The 26423-nt window shown below is 48.6% G+C and overlaps 1 protein-coding gene across 1 annotated transcript; it reads right to left on the reverse strand.

Moving 5' to 3' along the window:
- Nucleotides 1-671: 671 nt before the first annotated feature.
- On the reverse strand, nucleotides 672-24700 carry AHSG (alpha 2-HS glycoprotein). Its single transcript, XM_060242639.1, has 7 exons — nucleotides 24195-24700; nucleotides 18547-18657; nucleotides 16409-16493; nucleotides 12027-12193; nucleotides 8958-9068; nucleotides 5481-5573; nucleotides 672-1606 (listed from the first exon to the last, which is right to left on the reverse strand). Exons 1-7 carry the CDS (start codon nucleotides 24519-24521, stop codon nucleotides 1376-1378), a joined length of 1125 nt encoding a protein of 374 aa, XP_060098622.1. The 5' UTR covers nucleotides 24522-24700; the 3' UTR covers nucleotides 672-1375.
- Between the last annotated feature and the right edge of the window lie 1723 nt (nucleotides 24701-26423).

Below are 26423 nucleotides of genomic sequence, written 5' to 3' on the forward strand. Positions count from 1 at the left end.
TCTCCCCAAACTACTCCCTAAGTTTCAAAAAGATTGGACCAGGGGATCCAGTTCTATGAGCCTCCAAAGAAAGTGCCCCTATCCTTCATTATTTCCTGTTGAAGGAAGGCATTTAAAAGATGTGTGGTCCCTTGAAATGTGATGACCAAAACTCCCTTTGGAGGTCAATTATGCTTGTCACACCCTTGCTCCTGGCTCCACCTCAATGTCTCCTGGCTCCACCCCCCAAAGTCTCCTGGCTCCACCCCCAAAGTCTCCTGGCTCCACCCCCAAAGTCTCCTGGCTCCACTCCCAAAGTCTCCCGGCTCCACCCCCAAAGTCCCCAGATATTTCTTGAATTGGACTTGGCAACCCTAGCCAGCTCCCAGGTCTGTGTGGGGGACCCCCTGGTTTTGCAGGCTCCTCTCCACACTCAGTAGGAAGAGCCATGAGGCTCTGCCTGATTACCACTCCCTCATACATTTTTCACGTCCTCTTGAGATTTAAAGGCACACACACCTTCCAGAACAGAAGCAGTTCGCAAGCTTCTTCTAAACCTGCTGAGATTGAAAAGCACATGGTGGTGGTTGTGGTGGGGGTTCTCCCCACTGGCCAGCTGGCCGGCGGTGGAGAGGAGCCTGCATTATGGCATGATCACCGTACCCGGAAAGGAAACAGAAATGGGAAAGAGATTTTTGATTGGAATGTTTTATTTATGAAGCACTGGTGCTTGGCTCCAACAGTGATAGGACATTGCCATTTTCAGACATTACAAAAAAGAAGAGAAGAATCGTAATTCATGGAGTTAAAGACTTCGCCTGGTATGCTTTTTGTGGTGCCTGTGTGGTCTGACGCTGTGTACATTTGGCCCTTTTGAAACAAGAGAACAGACTCTGCTCTGAAGGGAAACGTGCTCGCATCCTGAACCCAGCTCCCCAAATCAGCATGCCCTTCTTTCATTTATTCCTTCCGCAAGCCAGGGGGAGGGAATAAAGACCTCCGGGGCAAACAGAAATTTCATTCAGCTCTTTTCCCGCTCCTAAGATTTCAGACACGACACCCTGCATCCCTTCTATTTGGGGTATCCGGTTATAAGCGTTTGAATCTTGTGCTAAAAAGAGAGATGCAGTTGAGGTGGAAAGTGCCGAATTCCGTGCCAGACACAATAACATGGTGCAATGCACACAGCTCTTATGGTAACAGAGAGTAGAGGCCCGCAGGCCATCGATACGTGCTGTAAGTTATCAGGGGGAAAGTTTCCGTGGTTTTAAGAATTTGAGCGTGCCCAGGATGATATCGAAGTGATTTCCATCACAAGTTGGCTCTGTGGTTTCTACAGATTCTCGTGGGCAGTTACCGCTCCGGTCCTTTCTTTCAGAGCCGGGCTTGGCTGGTCTTACAGATCAAAATGCCGATACCTGCCTGGACACCCTGGCACCACCGCCCGGATAGCTCTCTTCACCAAGGAGACGGGTTTCTCCACTGGCACGGCTTCGTCGGAGTGAGAGTGGGAGGCGCCGGTGTCGTTGTGGGAATGAATCATGTCGAGGTGAGTGTGGCCACGGCCGGCTGGCGCGAGTTTCCCTTTTAAATGCTCCTCAACCAAGTGATGGTGGCTGACTCCAGGCTGCAACGGAAGAGAAATGACGAGCACACGGATGAGATTCGAGGCCTATTACATCTATCTACTGAATCTTTATCCCACCCTTCCTCCAAGGCAGGGGGTGGCCGAAGTTGCTTAGCATAAGAGCCACAAAGAACAAATGTTAGATGTTTGAGAGCCGCAAGACATGAACACCAGATGTTTGAGAGCAGGGAGGGAGAGAGGAAGGAAGGAAGGAAGGAAGGAAGGAAGGAAGGAAGGAAGGAAGGAAGGAAGGAAGGAAGGAAGGAAGGAAGGAAGGAGAAGAAGAAATTGGATTTATATCCCGCTCTCCACTCCGAAGAGTCGCAGAGCGGCTCACAATCTCCTCTACCTTCCTCCCCCACAACAGACACCCTGTGAGGTGGGTGGGGCTGGAGAGGGCTCTCACAGCGGCTGCCCTTTCAAGGACAACCTCTGCCAGAGCTATGGCTGACCCAAGGCCATTCCAGCAGGTGCAAGTGGAAGAGTGGGGAATCAAACCCGGTTCTCCCAGATAAGAGTCCGCACACTGAAGGAAGGAAGGAAGGAAGGAAGGAAGGAAGGAAGGAAGGAAGGAAGGAAGGAAGGAAGGAAGGAAGGAAGGAAGGAAGGCAATAGATAGGGGAGGAGGGAGGGAGAGGTAGAAAGAAAGCAACTTCAACTTTAAATGCATTCTCCAAGCTGCTGATTGGTTCGGCTTGGAGAAGTGATTTAAAGAGACAAATGCCTTCTCGGTGGGGGCTTCGAGAGCCACACAATATGTGTGAAAGAGCCACAATTTGGAATTCTGCCCCTTTTCTGCTCTGTGAAGTAGCTTCCATCAACTGTAAAGTTTTACATAGAACTCTGAATCATGGCAACCGTCTTACGTTGTTGTAAAAGTGTTTCCACCATTCCTTTGTTCGTACTTCTTAATTTAAGCTTGGCCTCTCTAGAAGCTGAAATCCTGGTAGAGACTGGGCCAACAGACAAGCCTGTGTTTCTGGCAGCCATATTTATAGAAGCAGAACCTGGCTCAGGGGTCAGTAGGGCAGCAAAGGCCGGCACAGCGTCTTTGTCAGGAAATGTAAGGAAATGGCTGGTGGTACTTCCTGTCTTTGAGCACCTTTCCCCTGAGAGAGACAGTAAAGGTCAAGGTAGTCCCAGGCCTCAGATTCAGTGGGAGCTCACAGGAGCACAGCTCCCGAACCTTTCTGAGAGTTCCACCTCCTCCTTCTGAGAGTTCCACCTCCTTGTCCATTGAATAGTAGGTGCGGCTGCATGACAATTCCTAGATGAGTTCCACCGCCTATTTTTCTACAAAATGACCCCTGGGTAGTCTCCTGTGCAAGCACCGAGTCGTTACCAACCCATGGGGTGACATCACATCATGATGTTTCTTTGTTACGGGGTGGTTTGCCATTGGCCTTCCCCAGTCATCTACGCTTTACCCCCAGCCAGCTGGGTACTCATTTGACCGGCCTCGGAAGGATGGAAGGCTGAGTCGACCCTGAGCCAGCGACCTGAACCCAGCTTCCGCTGGGATCGGACTCAGGTCGTGAGCAGAGCTTGGACTGCAGTACTGCAGGTTTACCACTCTGAGCCATGGGGCTCCACGAGAGAGGCAGTACGAGTAAGAAATTGAAATTGCTTAATATATTTAATACAGTTACTTAAGTTGTTTTCTTAATTGTTTACTTAAGAAATGGAAGTTACTTAAGATACTCAACGCAACACAGTTAATGCACTCTACAACTGCGAACACTACGAATCTCTGCTGTTCAAGTGCAGGAGAAAGGCCAGCGGCCCCCTCCTCACTTCTTCCCACCCCAAGGCCTCCTGCTCCCCCCACCCTTCTAACCCACCTAGCATTGTGCCCACCAGAGCCAGTTTGGTGTAGTGGTTAAGTGTGCGGACTCTTATCTGGGAGAACCGGGTTTGATTCTCCACTCCTCCACTTGCACCTGCTGGCATGGCCTTGGGTCAGCCATAGCTCTGGCAGAGGTTGTCCTTGAAAGGGCAGCTGCTGTGAGAGCCCTCTCCAGCCCCACCCACCTCACAGGGTGTCTGTTGTGGGGGAGGAAGGTAAAGGAGATTGTGAGCCGCTCTGAGACTCTTCGGAGTGGAGGGCGGGATATAAATCCAATATCTTCTTCTTCCCTCTAAACTGAGTTAGCGTGAGCTAGCTCACAGATTTTTAGCCTCCAGCTCACAGATTTTTGTCTTAGCTCAGGAAGGAGGACCCCGGAGCACACTGATTTATACAGTAGTTCACAACTTTAATGCCAGTTTGCTCACAAGACTCTTCAGCTTAGAGGGAACAGAGCCCTCCCTCTCCCCGCACACCCCTTTCCCAGTGATGCTGGGCAGGGCACAGATGGGGGTGCTGCTGCTATCCCAACTATTTAAGGTTGCCAACTCCGGCTTGGGAAACTCCTGGAGATTTGGGGGGGGGGGGCTCACAAGGGTTTGGGGAGGTTCCACAGCAAGGATGTGACGCCACAGAGTCCACCTCCCAAAGCAGCCATTTCCTCCAGGGGAACTGATCTCTGTGGTCTAGAGATGAGCTGTAATTCTGGGGGTCCCCTGGTCCGACCTGGGGGTTGGTGACCCTAACTATGTGCTGGAAAGCCAATGCAGCTGGGACTCTGCATGGGGAAGTGTCCACAACTGAGTAGATAGGGGAAGGATGCACAGGCAGGCAGGGCAGGTATGTGGCGCTGGAAGAACCAGATGCGATGTCCCAGTGCCTCAGCCTCCAAGAAGTAACACAGAGACACCATCCCAAGAGGAAGTCTTAACAATAGGAGACTGAAGCCTCCGGAGGTGGACAATCACATGGTTGCTTGAGGGGTGGGGCTTCCCCCCTCCCCCCTGCCGGCCAGCTGACTGGGGGCGGGAAGGAGTCTGGGAAAGTGGAAGAACCCCCGCTGGGACATGGGGATTGGCAAGCCTAGTCACAGAACACTTTGATGAACAGACTGCTACTTTTATGGAAAACAACTTCCTTCTATCTCCTTTTTCTTCCCGCATGCACACGGGAGTGGGTGGCACGTTTCTCCACCTTTGGCTCCCTGGATGCAGAATGCCTCTCTCTGCATCTGCAGCCATCCCTAGCTAGCTAGAACACAATCTGTCACTGTCTCTAAGCTGCGCTATCCAGTGTGGATTTCCTAAATAAAGTTCTCACAGGGCTTTTTTCGTAGCAGGAATTCTTTTGCCTATTAGGCCACACACCCCTGACGTAGCCAATCCTCCAAGAGCTTACAGGGCTCTTCTTTCAGGGCCTCCTGTAAGCTCCAGGAAGATTGGCTACATCAGGGCTGTGTGGCCTAATAGGCAAAGGAGTTCCTGCTACAAAAAAAAGGCCTGAGTTCTTCTTTTCTTTTTAAACTGAGAAGTGGCTCAGTATAATTTTGTAGTCTTATAAGCATATGTAAGACAATTTTGTAGTCTTATAAGCCTTTACTGCACTCGGCAAATTTAGCAAGGGGTCTGGACTAACATACCAGCTCTCCCAACAGGGGTGGAATTCTAGCAGGAGTTCCTCTGCATATTAGGCCACACACCCCTGATGTAGCTAATCCTCCAAGAGCTTACAAAAAAGAGCCTTGTAAGCTCTTGGAGGATTGGCTACATCAGGGGTGTGTGGCCTAATATGCAAAGGAGCTCCTGCTAGAATTCCACCCCTGCCTCCCAATATACCGGTGGAGAGTCAGTGGCTGTGGGACCCTGATGGCTGCCCCCCTTCGGGGTATGTGAAGTTGGCCCTGGACAGAAACCCCTGTCAGTACAGGAGCCCGAAATTTCGGAGAGTTTGTTCAGACTCGACTCCATCGTCTGTCAGGTGCACTTTATCTGGGGCCATGGCGTTAAAAGCCATGTTTAAAGTTGGTACCTGATGGCCAAAGACGTCGCAATGCACTTCATGATGATCGGGGGTGCCCTCGGCAACGCTCTTGTGAAAGGATGCTTTACAGAACCCATAGTGCTGTAAAGAAAAAGGCAAACAGATGCAGGAGTTAAGGCACTGCTTTTCCCCCTCCTCTTTTTTAACAGTCAAGTTGCAACCGACTTATGGCAACCTGATGGGTTTTTCAAGGCGAGAGACATTAGAAGGTACGGTTGCCAATCCCCAGGTGGGGCAGGGGATTCCCCCGGTTTGGAGGCCCTCCCCCCACTTCAGGGTCATCAGAAAGCGGGGAAGGGGAGGAAAATGTCTGCTGGGTGCACCATTATTGCCTGTGGAGACCGATTCCCATAGGGTATAATGGAGAATTGATCTGTGGGCATCGGGGACTCTGGGAGGGGCTGTTATTTCTTTCTTTCTTTCTTTATTATCCACATTTATATCCCGCCCTCCCCGCCGAAGCAGGCTCAGGGCGGCTAACAACATCACATGTCAACAATAAAACAGTAAAAACAATCACAAGTCCATTAAGAGTTAAAACAGGTTACAATTTTAAATTATGAGTGTCATTTTAAAACGACAGTTTGGTGCTAACATCATGCCATTCTTCAGTTTTGAGGAATTTTCAGCATAGCATTCAGTGCCTCTTCCCAAAATACCCTCTAAGTTTCAAAAGGATTGGACCGGGGGGTCCAATTCTATGAGCCCCAAAATAATGTGCCCCCTATTCTTCATTATTTCTAAATGAAGGGAAGGCATTGATAAGGTGTGCAGTCCCTTTAAATGTGATGGCCAGAACTCCCTTTGGAGTTCGATTCTGCTTGTCACAACCTTGCTTCCGGCTCCACCTCCAAAGTCTCCTGGCTCCACCCTGAAAGTCCCCAAATATTTATTGAATTGGACTTGGCAGCCCTGTTCAAAGGTGGCATGCATGCATGCATTCATTCATTCATTCATTCATTCATTCATTCATTCATTCATTCATTCATTCATTCATTCATGTCATTCATTCGTTCAGAGACATCGGCTGCTTCTGTGCACAGCAGCCCTGAACTTCCTTGGTAGTTTCCCATCCAAATGCTAACTAGGGCCAACTTTGCTTAGCTTCTGAGATCTGATGAGATCAGGCTAGTCTGCGACATCCTGGTCAGGGCAAGGCACTACTAAAGTATCAGCAAACCGAGCCTGGTTTCTGCTCGTGGAGCACTGTCCAGAAAACAGCACCCCCTCACAGGCTTGGATCCTACGACTGTGTTGTGCTTCTCTCCAGCTGCCGCAGAGCAGCTTCCACTACCGGGCATGTCCCTCTGCCTGTAGCCCTTCTGCATGGGCAAGTGTTTTTGGGGAAAGACGTGTCTTACACGCTGTCTCCAGTGGAGGGCAGTCTCTGCAGGGGCTGGAGAGGAGCCCACGAGAAATGCAGTGATCACATCTGTTGGGTAAATTTGGCATCGTGGTTCAGACCGGGGGTCAGCCAGAAAATTACACAGAGACAGCTTGTAAAATGCAAAGGATATAATCCCAGGGAAGGTTGAGGGAAAGGAAAACGTGCCTTTGACGGGGCAGTCCCGGGGTTTAGATGGGAGCACAAACAATGCCTTAGGGGAGGAGCAGACTGTATAGGCCAAGGTACAAAGATCTCCAGTTGCATCTGTAACTATTATTTTGAAACTGGGGCGGGGGGGGGGGGGTCATGGGTCTCTCTGAACAAAGCATATGCTAGTCTTCTGCACCCTTAATTAAGCATCTTGTTCAAAGCAAAACATGTTGTAACGTCTGCATCTGATGCTATTTCTATCATTGCAGTTTTCTGTTTTGCACCATGCAGACTGTATTGTGCAGAGGTAAGGGGATAAGCACACAGCAACCAAGGGAACATCTGCGTTTGTTTCCTTCCACACAGTTACCAAATGCAAGCCTTTTGCCGTATGATCCTTATGCTGCAAATGTCATGGCACAATTTGCAGGCAGAAGTATTAGGGCTTCCAGAGCTGGGTTCTCTCTGGTTTGCTCCTACCGGGGTCTTCCCCTTCACATCCAGTCCTCAAATCGAGAATCCTAACTTCTAAGCAAACTTGGACGTTTGCAGGTCGTGCTGCCGTAAGTGGTGGCCAAAAGAATTAAACTAATTCAATTCAGTGGGACTAAGACCGATTCCCCACTAGCCTTGTCCCGGTCTCACTCTCCTCTTCTCCGTGGGGCGTCTGTCTGATTTCGCACAAGCCGCCCCGGGTCTGCAACTCACTTCGTATCTTTTGCGCGGCAAGCAGAAACCAGTTTTTAGAAGATCTTGCTTGCCGCGCGAAACAGGAGGAGCGAGTTGCAGTTTCAAGTTTTGTGTTTTTCATTTTCCACAGAATTCATCTGTTTTTGAAAATGGGTTACCAGTGCAGGGGGCGGGGCGCCAGAAGTTAGCCTGGCCTAGGTCGGCAGATAGTCCAGGGCCTGCCTTGGATCCAGAAGACCCAAATTCAAGTCCCCATTTTGCTCTGGAAGCTTGCTGGGTGACCTTGGATCTATCACACTTTCTCTGTCTAAACTATCTCACAAGGCTGTTGTGAGGTTAAAACAGAGGAGAGGAGAATGCTGTGAGTCATTTTGGATCTTCATTAGGGAGAAAAGCAGGGAACAAGTGAAGTCAGAATAATAATAATAATAATAGAGACCCAGTTTGGTGTAGTGGTTGTGTGGATTATTATCTGGAAGAACCGGGTTTGACTCCCCACTCCTCGACTTGCACCTGCTAGCATGGCCTTGGGTCAGCTATAGCTCTGGCGGAGCCAGTTTGGTGTAGCGGTTAAGTGTGCGGACTCTTATCTGGGAGAACTGGCTTTGATTCCCCACTCCTCCACTTGCAGCTGCTGGAATGGCCTTGGGTCAGCAATTAGCTCTGGCAGAGGTTGTCCTTGAAAGGGTGGCTTCTATCAGAACTCTCTCAGCCTCACCCACCTCACAGGGTGTCTGTTGTGGGGGGAGAAGATATAGGAGATTGTAAGCTGCTCTGAGTCTCTGATTCAGAGAAAAGGGCGGGGTATAAATCTGCAATTCTTCTTCTTCTAATAATAATAATAATAATAATAATAATAATACATTTGCATGTGAATTTTTTAAACAGATTTGAAATCCCAGAGAACTCTTTATTCTATCCAGGGGTGGAATTCTAGCAGGAGCTCCTTTGCATTTTAGGCCACACACCCCTGATGTAGCCAATCCTCCAAGAGCTTACAAGGTTCTTTTTTGTAAGCTCTTGGAGGATTGGCTACATGAGGGGTGTGTGGCCTAATATGCTAAAGGGCTCCTGCTAGAATTCCACCCCTGATTCTATCTATCATCCGTATTCTTATTCAAGGGACACAAGCCCTGCTGGATAAAAAAAAAGGGGGGCGGGAATCCATGCCATTCAGCCTGATCCCAGATTCCGTCTGCATCGCATGAGTCACAAGTGAATCATAACCAACCACTTACTAGGTGCTCGCCGGTTGCCACGTGGCAGTCATCCACATGTTCCTTTGCATGCTGGGCCGAGCAGTTGGTGTTGACAATGGCAAACTCTATATGGACACCTCTGGCCAAATGCTGGGAACACAGCAAAGAATGTTTTAGCCACCTCCTCGCTGAGAAAGGACGAAAGACTTGAGACAAATCAAAGCCATGAATTCTATGCACAGTGGACAGAAGACGCCGGAGCCATGTGAGGGACCAGTGCATGGTCTTGTAGGCATGGCAGCTTCAATACAAGTCTCTCTATCCCATGACACTACATCCCCCAACCACTTTGGAATTTAGTTAGCAATGTGATTTTTAAATGGTTCATCTCAGGGCTTTTTTTTTGTAGCAGGAACTCCTTTGCATATTAGGCCATGCACCCCTGATGTAGCCAGTCCTCCAAGAGCTTACAGGGCTCTTCGTACAGGGCCTACTTTAAGCTCTTGGAGGATTGTATACATCAGGGAGTTCCTGCTTCAAAAAAAGCCCTGAATCATCTTATCCTTTCTTTCCTGCTTTCAACCACACCTTTCCTTTGCAGCAGAACTATCTCCTTAATGATAATTCTCCCTGTGCTTCTTTGTATCTTATTTCTATTTTCCCCCTTATATACACCTGCATAGAAGTATGGAACTATTTTCCTTAACAAAATTGAACACAATAAGTTGTCTTATACTGAATCAGATTGCTAGGCCACCAAGGTCAGTATATTCTACTCAGAGTGTTAATAGTTTTCCAGGATCTCAGGCTGAACATGAGGAAGAACTTCCTGACAGAGCAGTTCCTCAGTGCAACAGGCTTCCTCGGGAGGTGATGGGCTCTCCTTCCTTGGAGGTTTTTAAGCAGAGGCTAGATGGCCATCTGACAGCGATGCTGATACTGTGAGCTTAGGGGGAGGTGTTTGTGAGTGTCCTGCATTGTGCAGGGAGTTGGACTAGATGACCCTGGAGGTCCGTTCCAACTCTATGATTCTATGAAGTGCTTTATAACTGAAGTCAACTCATTTTCAAGTAATGAAAAACTTTTTTATTCAGCAAATGCTGGTTGCTTATTTAGAATCTCTGCCCTTGATTTTAAAGAAGATAATCTAACCCACACATCTCCTGTGTGCATTTAGTAGCACACACACTAGGCTGCTCTAGTGGTTTGCTGTATAGCTAGAAAATCAACCCGTGTGGCAGAAGGGTCCTGGCCCCATAACCCTGTTGGGATATTTGGTTAATGTAGCAGAGATTGTCCAGTCATAGAAGCATGATTTTGAGGGCAATAAATAAATATCCCAAGGAATATTTTACAAATGTAAGACCTAACATTGATTCAAGTAAATTCAGTTCACTTTTAGGTTGCTGTCAAAAGGAGAGAGAAAAGCCTAATCTAAAGAGTATTTTCCCTGTCCCCAGCACCTCAGAAAAACTAATGAACCCCCCTGACATCCACAGGCCTCCATTCTCTGTGCTGCTGAAGTGACCTGTCTGGAATAAAACCACTGTATCTACTCTGATGTTGACCATCCTTCAGGGTAGAGATGGTAGCAAGTGAATATGGGTCCTCATGCATGGAACACATGTACCTCTGAGGTACTGGCACTTCCCTTCTTTCTTTGAGGAAGTCCACAGGAAAATTTCCTGTACTCTTTTTGGGACGGGGGTGCCTATCAGGGAGCGGGGGTGCCTATCAAGGAGTGGGGGAAGAGGGCTGGTCCTTCCCACTGGGAGGACATCCACACTTTCCAGTGGCAATCAAAGGAAACCAGAACCCCTGTGTTACAACCATCTGTGCAGAACAGGGTGTCAGTGCGTGTGGTGGTTGCTTCTCTCACCCTTGCTTGTTAGAAACTGTGGCTGCCAGAATATTCTATGCAGCACAGTTTCTGTTTGCTGCTTCCAGCACTCACTGGGTTTTCAACTTTGGCTTGGGAAATTCTTGGATATTTGGGGGCTGTGCTTGGTTTTGGGAAGGAGCAGATCAGCAGAGATGTGGTATCACTCTAGGACTTCTGTTTCTCCTAACGTCTGTGTTATATTATAGAGCAGGGCTGGCCAAACTGCGGCTCGGGAGCCACATGTGGCTCTTTCACACATATTGTGTGGTTCTTCAAGCCCCCACTACTCCACTGGCCAGCAGCTTGCATTTAAAGTTAAAGTTGCTTTCTTTCCACCACTCCCTCCCCTCTCCCCCCATCTATTTCCTTCCTTCCTTCCTTCCTTCCTTCCTTCCTTCCTTCCTTCCTTCCTTCCTTCCTTCCTTCCTTCCTTCCTTCCTTCCTGCCTGCCTGCCTGCCTGCTCTTAAACATCTCTCATTCATGTCTTGTGGCTCTCAAACATCTGGTATTTATTCTATGTGGCTCATACATTAAGCAAGTTTGGCCATCCCTGCTATACAGTGTGCCTGCTGAAGCTGCCATTTCCTCCAGACCAACTGATCTCTGTGGTGCGTAAATCAGTTGCAATTAAGGACGCCAGCCTCCAGATGGGGTCTGGGGAGCTCTTCGAATTACAATAAGTTTCCATGCTACCCATAGGGTTGCCAGCCTCTAGTTGGGTCCTGGAGATCTCCAAATTTCACAACTGATCTCCAGCAGGCAGAGATCAGCTCCCCTGGAGAAAATGGCTGCTATGAAGGGTAGACTTTATGGTGTCATACCACACTGAGGCCCCTCCCCGAACCCTCCTCTCTCCTGGATCCACCCCCAAAGCCTCCAGGTATTTTCCAATTTGGCAACCCTTTTACAGAACTCAATTCCCTTAGAGAAAATGGCCGCTTTGGAGATTGACATCAATAGCGTTATATCCTGCTGAAGTCTTTCTTCTCCCCAGACCTCATCCCACCCCCCCAGACTCCAGCCCTAAATGTCCAGGAATTTTTCAATCTGGAGTTGTCAACCCCTATCTGCAATTCCAGGAGAAGTTCAGTCCTCACCTGGTGGTAGGTACCCCTAATAACCCAAGCTGTGAAGACCACAAGCCATCACTGGTCCCCGTTTCCACTCGGACTGGCAGAACTCTGTGTTAGATAATGCAGCAGTGATCCGGGGTTTCGGCACTCACCAAATGTTGACCTCGAGATATCTCAAGGAGCATGTAGTGCTCCTGGGTGGTGTTTTCGGCATTAAATTCGGCCAGCGCGGCATGAGCTGTGTTTACCACATCAGTGTCGTTCAGTGATGACAGAGGTGAGCAATCAGGGCAGAGTTTCGCAAGATCCTCACGTGAATCTAAGTAGAGGAAAGACGCCTTGCTTTTAATCAAGGCCATGTTTGTGATAGGAAAGTTCCAGAGGCAGATTGGGCCTAGTGTCGCTTTCTCCCATACCACAGCGATTCCTAGAGCTACCCTCGGCCACTTCTGTGCTTTTCCTAGAAGTGATGTCACAGCACACATGACTTCACCATTAAAAAAAAAAAAAGCATTGTCCCACCATTGCTTGGAGTCGCAGTGGACAATGGAAGCTGAGTGTGGGGGATCCCCCACTGCGGGGGTTGTTTTTGTAGAAAAATAGGTGGCGGAGCTCATTAGCATGTCTCATTAGCATATGCCGCCAACCCCCCCCGCCAAAAACAACCTGATGCAAGAAAGGAGAGCCAGCCAGCCCTAGCAGCCAGCCCAAGCAGGCCTCACTCGCTTGGGGCTCCCCTGGGCCGCCCCCTTCCAGTCAAAAGGCCAGCAAGACACCTGCTGCCCCAAATTTACAAGATAATGCATGGGATGGAGAAAGTAGAGAAAGAAGTACTTTTCTCCCTTTCTCACAATACGAGAACTCGTGGGCATTCGATGAAATTGCTGAGCAGACAGGTTAAAATGGATAAAAGGAAGTACTTCTTCACCCAAAGGGTGATTAACATGTGGAATTCACTGCCACAGGAGGTGGTGGCGGCCACAAGCATGGCCACCTTCAAGAGGGGGTTAGATAAAAATATGGAGCAGAGGTCCATCAGTGGCTATTAGCCACAGTGTGTATGTGTGTGTGTGTGTGTGTGTATATATATATATATATATTTGGCCGCTGTGTGACACAGAATGTTGGACTGGATGGGCCATTGGCCTGATCTAACATGGCTTCTCTTATGTTCTTATGTTCTTAAATCACATAAGAAGTGGAGAAAGGGTGGTGCAGGCTTCAGGGGTTAATGAGGGCTGCTGGGGGTGTGGCAAAACCCCTGCTGGCTGGCTGGCTGGCTGCCCACTCTCCTAATCCTGGAATTGTTATGCAGCTGCACCTCCTATTCAATGGACAAGGTAGGGGGGGGAGGAAGAGGAGGAACCCTCAGAAAGGTTCAGGAGTGCTCCTGTGAGCTCCTGCTGAATCTGAGGCCTGCCCCACTGTGACTACTAGGGGACTGGCAAGCCTAGTTCTTACTCTTAGAAAAGTTGCTTGTCAGGGAGAGATGGATGGGCAAGAATTCCTCTGTCCACTGTGCTAGTTTTTATTTGCTGAAAATTCTCTTTCTGTGGCAGAACATTGGGCTAGGACACCCGCTGTCTGAAGTGGTATGGTCAGGGCCAGGTTAACAATTAGGCCAAGTAGGCACTGGCCTATGGGCCCCCATGCCTTTAGGGGCCCTGGGCTGGCTCCCTCCCCGCAGTTTCCCCCCTGCTTGCAGCCCTCCCACCCTGCACGTGCAGCCAGCAACTGAGCCGCTCTTTGCCTGACTTGCCTGGTGTTGCTGTTGCTGGTGTCGTTGCCAAGCTTACCTCTCTCTGCCTCTCCCTTGCAGCTTTGTCAAAGGGGCTTTTGACAAACAGGCTACAGGGGGGCCACAGGTGGTGGGGAGGGTGCTCTGACTCTGAGATCATTTGCAAGGAGGCTCCCAAGATTTTGACTGCCTAGGGGCCTCCGCAGGGTTTAATCGGCACTGAGTATGGTCTGCTCTGACTAGTGCCTAATTCTGCCCACCAACATCTGTCCAACTGCTGTTTCTTCTGTCCTTTGAAAAGTCTTTATATCTCAGGTCTGTAATGCAAAGAGCCGTGATAGAAATAGATGGATGGACTGAGATGATGGCTGTCTAAGATGTGGGAAGAGAATGCAAGAGGAAAATAGGATGTGAAGAACATCATAGTTGATTTCTGAGGAAATTCATAAGCCTAGGGCCACTGCTGTTGCTGTTCCCTGAAACTGAAGGTGGAACAGGGTTGCCATATCCCGGTAGCCCCAAACTCAGGCAGTAAAATTGGCACAATGGAGAAGAGAAGACTCCATGTGAGGGTTGTGCCTACCCAGGGGTGGAATTCTAGCAGGAGCTCCTTTGCACATTAGGCCACACACCCCTGAGGTAGCCAATCCTCCAAGAGCTTACAAGGCTCTTTGCTGTAAGCTCTTGGAGTATTGGCTATATCAGGGGGTGTGGCTTAATATGCAAAGGAGCTCCTGCTAGAATTCTACCCCTGTGCCTACCTCTGCATGTTAAGAGTGATTATCATTATAGGGATGTCAGTTCTGTCCTAGCAAGTGCTAGGAGGTTTTTAGGGGCAGTGCCTAGGAAGGATGGAGTATCAAAGGGATGTGATGCCATTTCTGGATAATGCTGTAGGAAGTTTCCCAGTCTTTATGGTCTTTACCATAGAGAGTTACTGTCAATGCTGTCCCCCTCTGTTCTTTCTCCCATTCATCAAATTATCAGGGGTGGGACACTGGGGGAGCTAGTGGGAGATTACCTGCTGCTACTGAGCAAATGGTAACCTCAACTACATGGCTCTTCTCAGCCTTTGCCCTAAGTAGCTTACAGTCTAAGTTTCAATAAGGTAGGGCTGCCAAGCAGTTTCCTCTGCTCTGGAGGTTCCCAATCCACTGGCCCGCATTGGGTCAGTGGGGGATCCTCCCCCAATGTTGCTGGCGTGATGACATTGGGTCAGTGGGGGGATCCTCCCCCAATGTTGCTAGTGTGATGACATTGGGTCAGTGGGGGGATCCTCCCCCAACGTTGCTGGCGTAATGACATCACTTGCAGTGACGTCGTTGCACTGGCAACATTGCACACTGGCTGCTCTGGAGCTTCCAGGAACCTATGGTTTTCCTGGATGCTCTAGCAATTTGGGAAGGAAAACACTGTGGTACCTATTATATCATAGAGTTTTCTCTCAAAAATTGCTGGAGCATCCAGGAAAACCATAGAGTTTTCCCGGAAGCTCCTAGAGCGGCCAGTGCGGAATGTCACCAGCACGATGACATTACTTGTGAGTGATGTCATTGCACTGTGGATGCGCAACCAGTCCCCCTGCCAGAGGCCATGGGGGACTTGGCAACCTTACAATAAGGGGAAAGTGATACCACAGAAGGAATGTTCTGTTATGGTTTTAGGGGCTCAGCTTAGAACCCAAATATCTCCTGCTCTTCCCCCCTTCTCGAAAAATGCTGTGGGATCCTAGCCTCTAGAGATTTATGGGGGACATGTTCCAGTCCCTCCCTCATAGAAATCCTGCTTTCTGAGGTAGACCATGTCCCTTTGAGCCATGGCTCTGCTCCCTCTACGCAAACGTAGGAGGGTCCATTGTGCACAGAAGCTGGTGTAGGATGCTGTATAATGATATCATCACCACGCTGCCATTTCTAAACAAAGGAAGATGTTGGCTGCCAGCAATTTTCCACATCATGGCTTCTGATAGATTCGTGGTGCCTCAAGATGGATGGGGGAGGTGAGGATTTAACTAGATCCTTTACTTCTAACTCCCTAGAAGACTGAATTTTCTCAGCCCTTCCATAGAAGAGCATAAGAGAAGCCATGTTGGATCAGGTCAGTGGCCCATCCAGTCCAACACTCTGTGTCACATAAGAACATAAGAGAAGCCATGTTGGATCAGGCCAGTGGCCCATCCAGTCCAACACTCTGTGTCACATAAGAACATAAGAGAAGCCATGTTGGATCAGGTTAATGGCCCATCCAGTCCAACACTCTGTGTCACATAAGAACATAAGAGAAGCCATGTTGGATCAGGCCAATGGCCCATCCGGTCCATCACTCTGTGTCACATAAGAACATAAGAGAAGCCATGTTGGATCAGGCCAATGGCACATCCGGTCCATCACTCTGTGTCACATAAGAACATGAGAGAAACCATGTTGGATCAGGCCAGTGGCCCATCCAGTCCAACACTCTGTGTCACATAAGAGAAGCCATGTTGGATCAGGCCAGTGGCCCATCCAGTCCAACACTCTGTGTCACATAAGAACATAAGAGAAGCCATGTTGGATGAGGCCAATGGCCCATCCAGTCCAACACTCTGTGTCACACAGTGGCCAAAAAAACAACAACAGGTGCCATCAGGAGGTCCACCAGCAGCGCCAGGACACTGGAAGCCCTCCCACTGTTGCCTCCCAAGCACCAAGAATGCAGAGCATCCCAAACCCCAGACAGAGTGTTCCATCTATACTTTGTGGCTAATAGCCACAGAAGGACGTTCTTCTGAGATCCCCAAAGCAAGTAAGCCATTACCTGGAGAGGAGTGGCATTTTGTGTGCACCACCTTGTACTGTCCGTTAATCTCAATCATCTTGACATCACAGTCCCCTTCAACAGCCTAGAGGTTCAAAATCAGAGAATTACAGACCGCAGTGGTGGCAAAGATGCCTCTAGGGGACCAAAACAAGTAGTGACATCCCATTGATTGTGCCCAGACATGTTTGGAGTGGCATTGTTATGGTGGCCTCAAAATAGGGCTGCCAGGTCTAACTCTGGAAATATCTGGGGATACTGGGGGTGGCATTGTTATAGTGGCCTCAAAATAGGGCTGCCAGGTCTAACTAGGAAATATCTGGGGATACTGGGGGTGGAGCAAGGTTGCAACAAGCATGCTTGAACCCCAAAGGGAATTCTGGCCAACACACTGAAAGGGACCACATCCCTTTTGTATGCCTCCCCTCCATTTGGAAATAATGGAGGATAGGGGCACCTTCTTTCGGGGCTCATAGAATTAGTTTCCCTGGTCCAAGCTTATGGAAACTTGGAGGGGTGTTTTGAGGAGAGACCCAGATGCCATGCTGAAAATTTGGTGCCTCTACCTCAAGAAACAGCCCCTCCAGAGCCCCAGATACCCACGGATCAATTCTCCATTATACCCTATGGGAACTGGTCTCCATAAGGTATAATGGAATGCCTAGCAGACACCTCCCCCTGCTTTCTGATAACCTTGAAGTGGGGGGAGGGCCTCCAAATAGGGGCATCCCCTGCCCCCAACTGGGGATTGGGCAAACCGGAAACTGCAGTGTACTGATTAGCAAACGTTAGAAATAAACCATTCGTGCAAGCTGCAAAGTAACATTATATTGTAATGTGTGAGTAATTGCCTTTAGCATGGGTTCCAAAGCTAAAAGTAAGTGGCCAGGGGAAGGTGAACGAAACACAGAACTGAACCTAGGACCTGTGTAGCCGCCGCACCTGTCAGACTTCGGTCTGCTACCCATAGGAGGAATCCTATACAAGCGTGGTGCTGTCTACATCTTTCAAGCAAAGGAGAACTGAGACAGTGGACTGTAAAGCACTACCTTACAAGAGTGATGTGAAATACTTTTTGGATTTTTCTATGGACATTTAATGAGTGTTGGTTTGTGATGGTAATAATATATTGCATCATTATGAAAGAAACTGCTTAAGCATTTATTTGCATCGTAAAAACACAGTGGTTTATTTCTAGTGTTTCCCAACTGGGGATTGGCAACCCTGCCTCAGAAGGTGAACGAAGCAAATGCTTGTAAATAGGGTCGCCAAGTCCAATTCAAGAAATATCTGGGGACTTTGGGGGTGGAGCCAGGAGACTTTGGGGTGGAGCCAGGAGACATTAGGGGTGGAGCCCAGATCAAGGCTGTGACAAGCATCATTGAACTCCAAAGGGAGTTCTGGCCATCACATTTAAAGGGACAGCACACCTTTTCAATGCCTTCCTTTCATAGGAAATCATGAAGGATAGGGGCACCTTCTTTTGGGGCTCATAGAATTTGACCCCCTGTTCCAATCATTTTGAAACTTGGAATGCATTTTGAGGAGAGTCATCAGATACTATCATGAAACATTGGTGCCTCTACCTCAAAAAACAGCCCCTCCAAAGCCCCAGATTCCTCCAGATCAATTCTCCATTATACCCTATGGGAATCAATCTCCATTGGGAATAATGAAGTGCCCAGCAGACATTTCCCACCCCCACCCTGTTACTGACGACTCTGAAGCGGGGGAGGGCCTGCTCCCACCTGGGAATTGGCATCTCTACTCATGAGTTGCTGAACTTCCAACTTCTTCAAAGTAACACAGAGCAACCAAAGGTTCAAGTTTACCTTTCCAATGCAAACGACCTCTGGAAAGGGAGGGTCTGGGTTGCTTTCACAGCTACTGGGAGCAGCCATGTTCTTCTGCCTCCTCCCCCCTGCCCCCATTCAGCCTTAAAAACACAGACAGACCATCCCAAGAGGAAGCCTTTCCAAGTGGAGTCTGAAGCCTCCGGAGGTGGGAAGGCACATGGTGGCTGTGGGGGCGGGGCTTCCCCCCCCCCCGTCAGCCAGCTGACTGGGAGCGGGAAGGAGCCTGGGAAAGTGGGAGAACTCCTACTGAGACCTGGGGATTGGCAAGCCTAAGACACTTACGTGGTTCATCCGGTCCCTGACTGTACAATTTTCAACAGGCCGTGGGTCCACGATGTGGCATGTAGTCTCTAGTAAGTCCAGCTCAAGATCCACTATCTTTCCATGTGGTCTCTAGAGTGGGGAGAAAAGAGGTAATTACAACTGGATATACAGCTGGATTCTATTTATTTATTTAATTCAGTTTTGTACCCCGCCCTCCCCGCGGAGGCAGGCTGCGAGCAGCTCACATGGTCATGCATATGCATGAATATAAACATACAATAAAACATTAAAACAGTAAAAACAATTTAAAACATAAAAACTGACGTTTCAGGTGCTATGATTTCTTTAGCACGGTTACATTTTGTCCGGGTGTCAACCAGTATACTGCTAATAGGGTGACCCTAAATACTTTCCCAGCAAGAGTGGAGACAAAACATAAAGATAACAGATAATACATCAGAGTTTTGGGTGGGTAAGCTAGTCTGCAGTAGAAGAGCTAGATTCGAAACCAGTACCACCTTAATGACCAACGAGACTTTCAAGTTATAAGCTTTCAAGAGTCAAAGCTCTGTTCATACATTCCTACAGGCAGGGGTGGAATTCTAGCAGGAGTTCCTTTGCATATTAGGCCACACACCCCTGATGTAGCCAATCCTCCTGGAGCTTACAAGGCTCTTTTTTTATAAGCTCTTGGAGGACTGGCTAAATCAGGGGGTGTGGCCAAATATGCAAAGAAGCTCCTGCTAGAATTCCACCCCTGCCTACAGGTATCTGATGAAGGCAGCTTTGACTCTCAAATACCCTGGAAATCTTGTTGGTCATAGAATCATAGGAAGGGGCCATGCAGGCCATCTAGTCCAACCCCCTGCTCAGTGCAGGATCAGCTGACCAGTGTTTATCCAGCTGCTGCTTAAAGACAGCCAGTGAAGGGGAGCTCACCACCTCCCTTGGTAGGCTGATCCACTGATGAACAACTCTTGACTGTAAAAACGTTTTTCCTAATATCCAGTCGATACCTTCCCACCCTTAATTTAGACCCATGATTACGAGTCCTCTCCTCTGCTGCCAACAAGAACAGTTCCCTGCCCTTCTCCAAGGGACAGGCAGCCCTTCAGATACTTCAAGAGAACCATCCTGTCCCTCTTGAATCTTCTCTTCTCCAGACTGAACATTCCCACGTCCCTCAGCCAGGGCTTCTTTGAGCAGGAATGCACAGGAACACAGTTCTGGCTGGCTTGGCATCAGAGTGTGTGGCCTAATATGCAAATGAGTTCCTGCTGGGCCTTTTCCTTTAAAAAGCCCTGTGTGAAACAATGGTGATGTCACGGGTGTGGCCTAATATGAAAATGAGTTCATGCTGGGCTTTTTTATAAAAAAAAACCCAGCGTGAAACAATGGTGATGTTATGGGTGTGGCCTAATATGCAAATGAGTTCCTGCTGGGCTTTTTCTTTAAAAAAGCTGTGTGAAACAATGGTGATGTTGTGGGTGTGGCCTAATATGCAAATGAGTTCCTGCTGGGCTTTTTTCTTTTAAAAAGCCATGTGAAACAATGTTGATGTCATGGGTGTGGCCTAATATGAAAATGAGTTCCTGCTGGGAAACAATGCTGATGTTGTGGGTGTGGCTTAATAGGCAAATGACTAATTGCTGGACTTTTTTTTAAGCCCTGTGTGAAACAATTGTGATATCGTGGGTGTGGCCTAATATGCAAATGAGTCCGTGCTGGGCTTTTTCTTAAAAAACAGTGTGAAACAATGGTGACATCATGGATGTGGCTTAATATGCAAATGAGTTCCTGGTGGGCTTTTCTACAAAGAAAGCCTTTCCCTCAGCTTGGTCTCTAGGCCTCTCCTCATCCTCACCACTTTCCTCTGTACCCATTCCATTCTGTCTTAACAATATATTGATGAGGCACTCCTCGGAATGTTGGAATATCTGTTGCTTCAGCCTGCCATCTTGTTCACCGGTCATAAACAACGGGCCGGTTTTTCAGCGTTTGGTCTGAATGATCGCTAGCCTGTTTGTGACAGTTTGGCAGGTTGCTTCAGTGTATTCGCCCCTAAGAGTGCAGTACGGGGTCATTAGAGTTTTGTGCATCTTCACATACCCCAACTGCATTCTGCTTTCTCTTTCCTCGCTGTGTGTCTGGCTTTCTAGGCAGGCATTTGCTTGAATGTCCTATCAGCTATTCACAGATGTCATTTTTTCTGCTATATCCTCCCAGGGCTTCTTGAGGGCTCAACACCCTCCCCACCAATAACCCAGGGCTTTTTTTTTTTTTTTGTAGCAGGAATTCCTTTGCATATTGAGCCACACACCCCTGATGTAGCCAATCCTCCAAGAATTGACAGTAAGCCCTATAGTAAGAGCCCTGTAAACTCTTGGAGGATTGGCTAAATCAGGGGTGTGTGCCCTAATATGCAAAGGAACTCCTGCTACAAAAAAAGCCCTGGTAACTGCTATTATGATGGTGTGCTGTAACGTTGCTAAGCACTATTGCCATGATCTGCTGCTTCCTCTGCATCTGCAAGTTTTCATTTTTTAAAGATGTCTCTAGGCCTTTTCATTTCAGAGTTATAAAAGGATACACCTTTCCATGTATATCTCTGCAGTGAAAAAGGACAAACTTACTTTAACAAAGAAAGCTGGGAATTCATAGGAACAAGTAGATCATGGCGACAGAGCATTATAACATTCACAAGACCAAATGGTTGATTGATTTAAAAGCCCCTCCCCCCGGAAGCATAGATGCACAAAGCTGCGTCTAGGTTTTGAGCCCCCACGCCTGGTACAGAGTTCTCAGGCTCAGGCCTCAGATTCAGCAGGAGCTCACAGGAGCACAGCTTCTGAACCTTTCTGACAGTCCTCCCTCTTCCTCCCCACCTACCTGGTCCATAGAAGAGTAGGTGCAGCTGCATAACAATCCCTGGATTAGGAAAGCGGGCAACCAGCCAGCCAGCCACCAGGAGCTTTGCCACACCCCCAGCAGCCCACATTAACCCCTGGAAAAGCCCGCGTCATCACCCTCTCTCCACTTCTTATGTGATTTTGGTCAACAGGTGGCTTGCCGGCCTTTTGACTGGGGGGCGGGCAGCCCAGGAGAGCCCCAGGTGAGCGAGGCCTGCTTGGGCTGGCTGGATCTCTAACCAGCCTAAGCAGGTCTCGCTCACCTGGGGATCTCCTTTCTTGCACCAGGTCGCTTTTGGCTGGGGAAGGTGGCATATGCTAATGGGTTATGCTAATGAGCTCCACCACCTATTTTTCTACAAAATGACCCTACTCAAGCTTCAGTCCTTTCCTCTGCCCACCACCCATCACTCATGTCCTTCTTCCCTCCTGCCCACCTCCTTCCCACCTGCTGATGTCTCCTTCCCTTGCCTGCTCACAAGTCCTGCTGCCTGTGTCCACAGATGCCTTCAGGCAGTGCGTGCAGTGGGGGGTGGCAGTGGGCCAGGCCAGAAATCTGGGGCCTCAGCAGCTGCCCTTGCTCAGGGTATGCTGACGCCGGCCCTGCAGTGATGGAAAAATACAGGGGAAACAGTGACCGAGGGAGGAATGCCTGTGAGGATGCCCAGTTATAAATAGCACATAGGGTTGCCAAGTCCCCCGCAGCCTCTGGCGGGGGACTGTTTTTGCCTGTGCGAAAATGTACTGTAGAGTTTTCCCTCCCAAATTGCTAGAGTGCCTGGGAAAAACATATACCGATTTTGCACACAGCTTACCACGCGGTTACGTTCCTGTTCTCTGCGCAGCGTCCGTCGGATTTCCCACTATCTGCACCGGAGTTACAGGAAGTGTTGCGGCTTTCACGTAGCAAACGTAAACCGCTAAAACCCAGTTTACGTTTGCTACGCAAAAGCTGCGGCACTTCATGTAACTCCAGCACAGATAGTGGGAAATCCGACAGACGCTGCGCGGAGAACAGGAACATGACTGCGGGGTAAGCTGTGTGCAAAATCGGTCATAGAGTTTTTCCAGAAGCTCCTAGAGCAACTGCCGCTGTATGTCACTGGCTTGATGACATCAATGAGAGTGACATCATCGCACCGGCGACATCGAGGGGGGATTCCCCCGACAGCCCAATGTGGGCCAATGGGTTGGGAGCCTCCAGGGCAGGGGAATCCCCACCTGGCCTGGGAACTTGGCAGCTCTAATAGCACCACATATTTTTTTTTAACGGAAAAGTCATGCCCTTTGGTGTTTGCCCAATGCGAATGGCTGCCGATCTGTTTGAAGTGTCAGGACCTTGATGTGTGTGCAGGGGTCATTTAATAGAAAAAGAGGTGCTGGAGCTCCTTTGAATATACCACACACCCCTGACGTCACTGCAAGGTGTACTAAATTATATCAGCTCAGCGTCTACCTTAAACGGCTTCTTGAATTATAATTGCCATAGTAAAACCTTGCTCCCATAAAACTTTTAAAATTACTCTCTCCTATGTGGCCACAGTGGCACGATGAAGACTTCCGTCTGCTTGATATGTTTTGGTTATTTTCCCATCTTTTGTGGGAAAATTTGTCAAATCTTAGAGTTTGAACAATGGAACCCAGGAGCAAGTATTCGGGGTGGGATGGGGGTGTTAAGAAAGAAAGAGCACAATAAAATTTAGAGGTTCCATAGCTCCACTCCTATGAGCTCCTGCTCAAAATGAGGCCTGGTTTCCGTACAATGGATTCATGGCTTTTTTTTTCAGCAGGAACACCTTTGCATATCAGGCCACACACCCCTAATGTAGCCAATTCATCAAGAGTTTACAGGATGCTTCTTACAGGGCCTACTGTAAGCTCTTGGAGGATTGGCTATATGAGGGGGTGTGGCTTAATTCGCAAAGGAGCTCCTGCTACAAAAAAAGCCCTGAATGGGTTAAAGTCTCAGTGATTGCAGGAGACGTCAATGGAAATCTTTGTCTGTGAGGGCACTTGGTAGTTTTCGACAACCCCAATCACATGACTTGTTTTATTTTTATTTTGTCCTGGGTCCACAAACTCAAGATGGTACAAATGGGCACCAGTCTACACGAGTGAGATGGGGGGAGGGGGGCATTGAGAATAAGCTTTGTGTCTAGCAATTCTAGACAAATCCTACCAGGGTCACAGAACAAGGAGGCTTAAGCATGTGCAGGAATTCCTGGGATTTTGAGGTGTCGAAATTCAGATTAAGGGATGCAAAATGAAGATTTTAAAATTTAACTTTTGAGGCTTTTGCAGGGCTTTTTTTCTTTGTAGAAAAAGCCCAGCAGGAACTCATTTGCTTATTAGGTCACACCCTTGCATTCCTGTGCATTCCTGCTAAAAAAAATCACATTACTTGCTCTGTGAGTGACTAACCCCCCCCCCCCCAGTTTTGTTCTCCTTGCTCCTGGCTCCACCCCAGTGTCTCCTGGCTCCACCCCCAAAGTCTCCAGATATTTCTTGAATTGGACTTGGCAACTCTACTAGAATCATGGAGGCCACCCCCTGATGGAGCCTCATGGAGAGGATGGGACCTGTGCCCCCTCTCATGACTACCCTTTTGGAAATAATCTTCTGGATACAAATTATGGGCTTCTTCTGGAGGCAGATGTTCTACTTGGCCATCCTCATGAAAGGTCATGACGGCTATAAGGGCCTCCCTTTCCGTGCGTTCTCAGGGGAACAGCCATCTATTTTCCACGCAGCACTTACCCTTTCATGCTGAACGAATTTTTCAATCCTGTTGAGGTCAAATTTATATCCATGCTTCATGTGCTGATTGATGTGGTTCAGTGCTGCAGCAGCTGCGTGTTCAGCCTCAGGGTCATCGCAGCCTGGAACTTTGGGGGGAACGACTTCTGGAGGAACTTCTAGAACTAGATTGGCTTGGCAGCTCAGCAGGTGAGCCAAGAGCACCAGCGCGACCAACGATTTCATGGCTCCCTGCGCCAAAGACCGAGGCGGTGAACTCTGTTGGAAGGAAAGGTGGAAGGAAGCACCGCAGGGCCCTCCATTTATAGGAGATGCAACATCCAACATTTCCACAAACGAAGGGCTGCAATATTTGTCGCGGGTCCAAGAAGCGACAGCAAACAAGAGGAAAAGTAAACATATTGGGACATGGGAGCAAAATCAATTTTGTTAGATAAGAGAAAATCTGCTAAGTGTGCTAAAAGGAAGACGGCATCAGCAAAAAAAATATTTTTTTTTTAAAAAAACCCACCCAAGGGTGGTTTCTGCATGATCCAACGTTGCTTGCAAGGAAGGGTATGTGAACAAGCGATCCTTTTAAAGGCAAGGGGATCTAGCAGAGAAGGAATCTTGCGGTAGTGGTGGACAACTCCATGAAAATGTCAATTTATATGGCAATGCTCGGGATTACTAGGAAAAGGATTTTTTTTTTTTAAGCATAGACCAAATTCACACTAGGCTTTTAATCCTGGTTTAGTGCTGTCCCCAAGCTGACATTCTACACTAAAACCAGAGAATCTCAGGGCCTGTTCAGACGCACAGTTTAATCAGTTGTCACTGCAGTTTCCTACCGGATTAAAAGTGGCTGATCAGACAGCAACATCTGCCTCCCGGCAGTCAATCGTTGTCGCCCTCCTCCAATCCTTCTCCAAACTGGATTATTTTGTTACCTGCTCCTTTGTGGTGCTTTTTGAGTTGTCTGGTTTCATCTAATAGTTCTCTCTATCTGGAAAGTTCTGCTGCGATATTAACCAACTTCCGGATGTCTGAAGGCTGTCCCAGAGCAAAAGGAGCCTCAGACATCTGGTTTACGGTCGCCATTTTTTTTTTTTACTACTTAGCGATATGCGCATAAACGCATAACCACATAATGCTTTTAACCTATGCACATGTGCATAATGCATGCATGTGCATTATGCTCTTATGCGCATAACAGCGGAGGAGACCAAAAAAAGAGAACTGCATGGTGCCGTCGTGTGGACGGCAGAAGATGGTTTCGCCACGGAGTGATTCAAATTGCAGTATGGCAGTCTGATCAGTAATAACCAGAACAAAGATATTCGGAACAGAACCGGGTCAGTTTAACACGGACGCAACACGCTGTGTGAACAGGGCCATAGAGTCATAGAGCTGGTTTCTTAACTGAGTTAAAACATCTCAGATTGACTCTTCCTCTTGTCCTGCTGCCTTCAACTTTTCCCTAGCCTTGTTGTCTTTTCCAGCGACTCTTGTCTTATCATGAGAGCCAAAGACAATTGTACAGGGATGTATACAAGTGCTTAGAAATCATCACCATACAAATGTAAATTGAGGCAAGCAATGAGATGTAAACCATTTCAAGTGCTGTCAATTCTCAATGCAAATTGGTCTTTAGATTCTGATTCCAAGTACAGGAGAATCATTCAGTCCACCTAACCTAATTAAAATGTGGAACTCGCTGCCAGAGCATGTAGTGATTGGCAGGGCCGGCCCATCCACTAGCCATTTGCCTAGGGTGGCGGGTTGGGAGAGGGTGCTAGCTTGGGCGCAGGAGGGTGCCTAGCTTCTCTTTGCTTCCCTTTCCCACTTTTGTGACGGCTTTCTCAAGGTGTTTTTGCACTGACAGCTTGTCGCTCTCTATCTCCACATTGGAAACTCACCTTTTGCACTACAGAACGTGCTCACAACCAGCGGCGTCACTAGGGCGGGGCCAAGGGGGCCATCAGCCCTCCCCCAGAGCATTCTCATTGGCCCCAGGCGACGAATCCTCGCCAGGAGAAGGGAAGAGAAAGGGAGGGAGTGAAGAGAGAGAGGAGCAGGGAATGGGAATGCGCCTGCGCGCGCACTCGGCCCAACGGCGCGTGCCCGTCTGCCCGCCCGAGAAACACAGAAGGGAGAGTTTGTGTGTGTGTGTGTGTGTGTGTGAGAGAGAGCGCTTCCCCTCCCACCAACGGCAAGCGTTGCCTGGTTTGAGAGGCAGCCAAAGGGAAG

This window comes from Heteronotia binoei, chromosome 6, assembly GCF_032191835.1.
Source record: "Heteronotia binoei isolate CCM8104 ecotype False Entrance Well chromosome 6, APGP_CSIRO_Hbin_v1, whole genome shotgun sequence".
Classification (NCBI taxonomy): Eukaryota; Metazoa; Chordata; class Lepidosauria; order Squamata; family Gekkonidae; genus Heteronotia; species Heteronotia binoei.

Excerpts from the sequence above, each read along its gene's own strand:
- AHSG (XM_060242639.1), bottom strand. The coding sequence starts at position 24,521 with ATGTTGGATGTTGCATCTCCTATAAATGGAGGGCCCTGCGGTGCTTCC. Across the intron at positions 12,194-16,408 it reads AAAATGCCACTCCTCTCCAG|ATTCACGTGAGGATCTTGCG; the intron begins GTAATGGCTTAC and ends TCCTCTACTTAG. Across the intron at positions 9,069-12,026 it reads TATCTCGAGGTCAACATTTG|CATTTGGCCAGAGGTGTCCA; the intron begins GTGAGTGCCGAA and ends CTGTGTTCCCAG.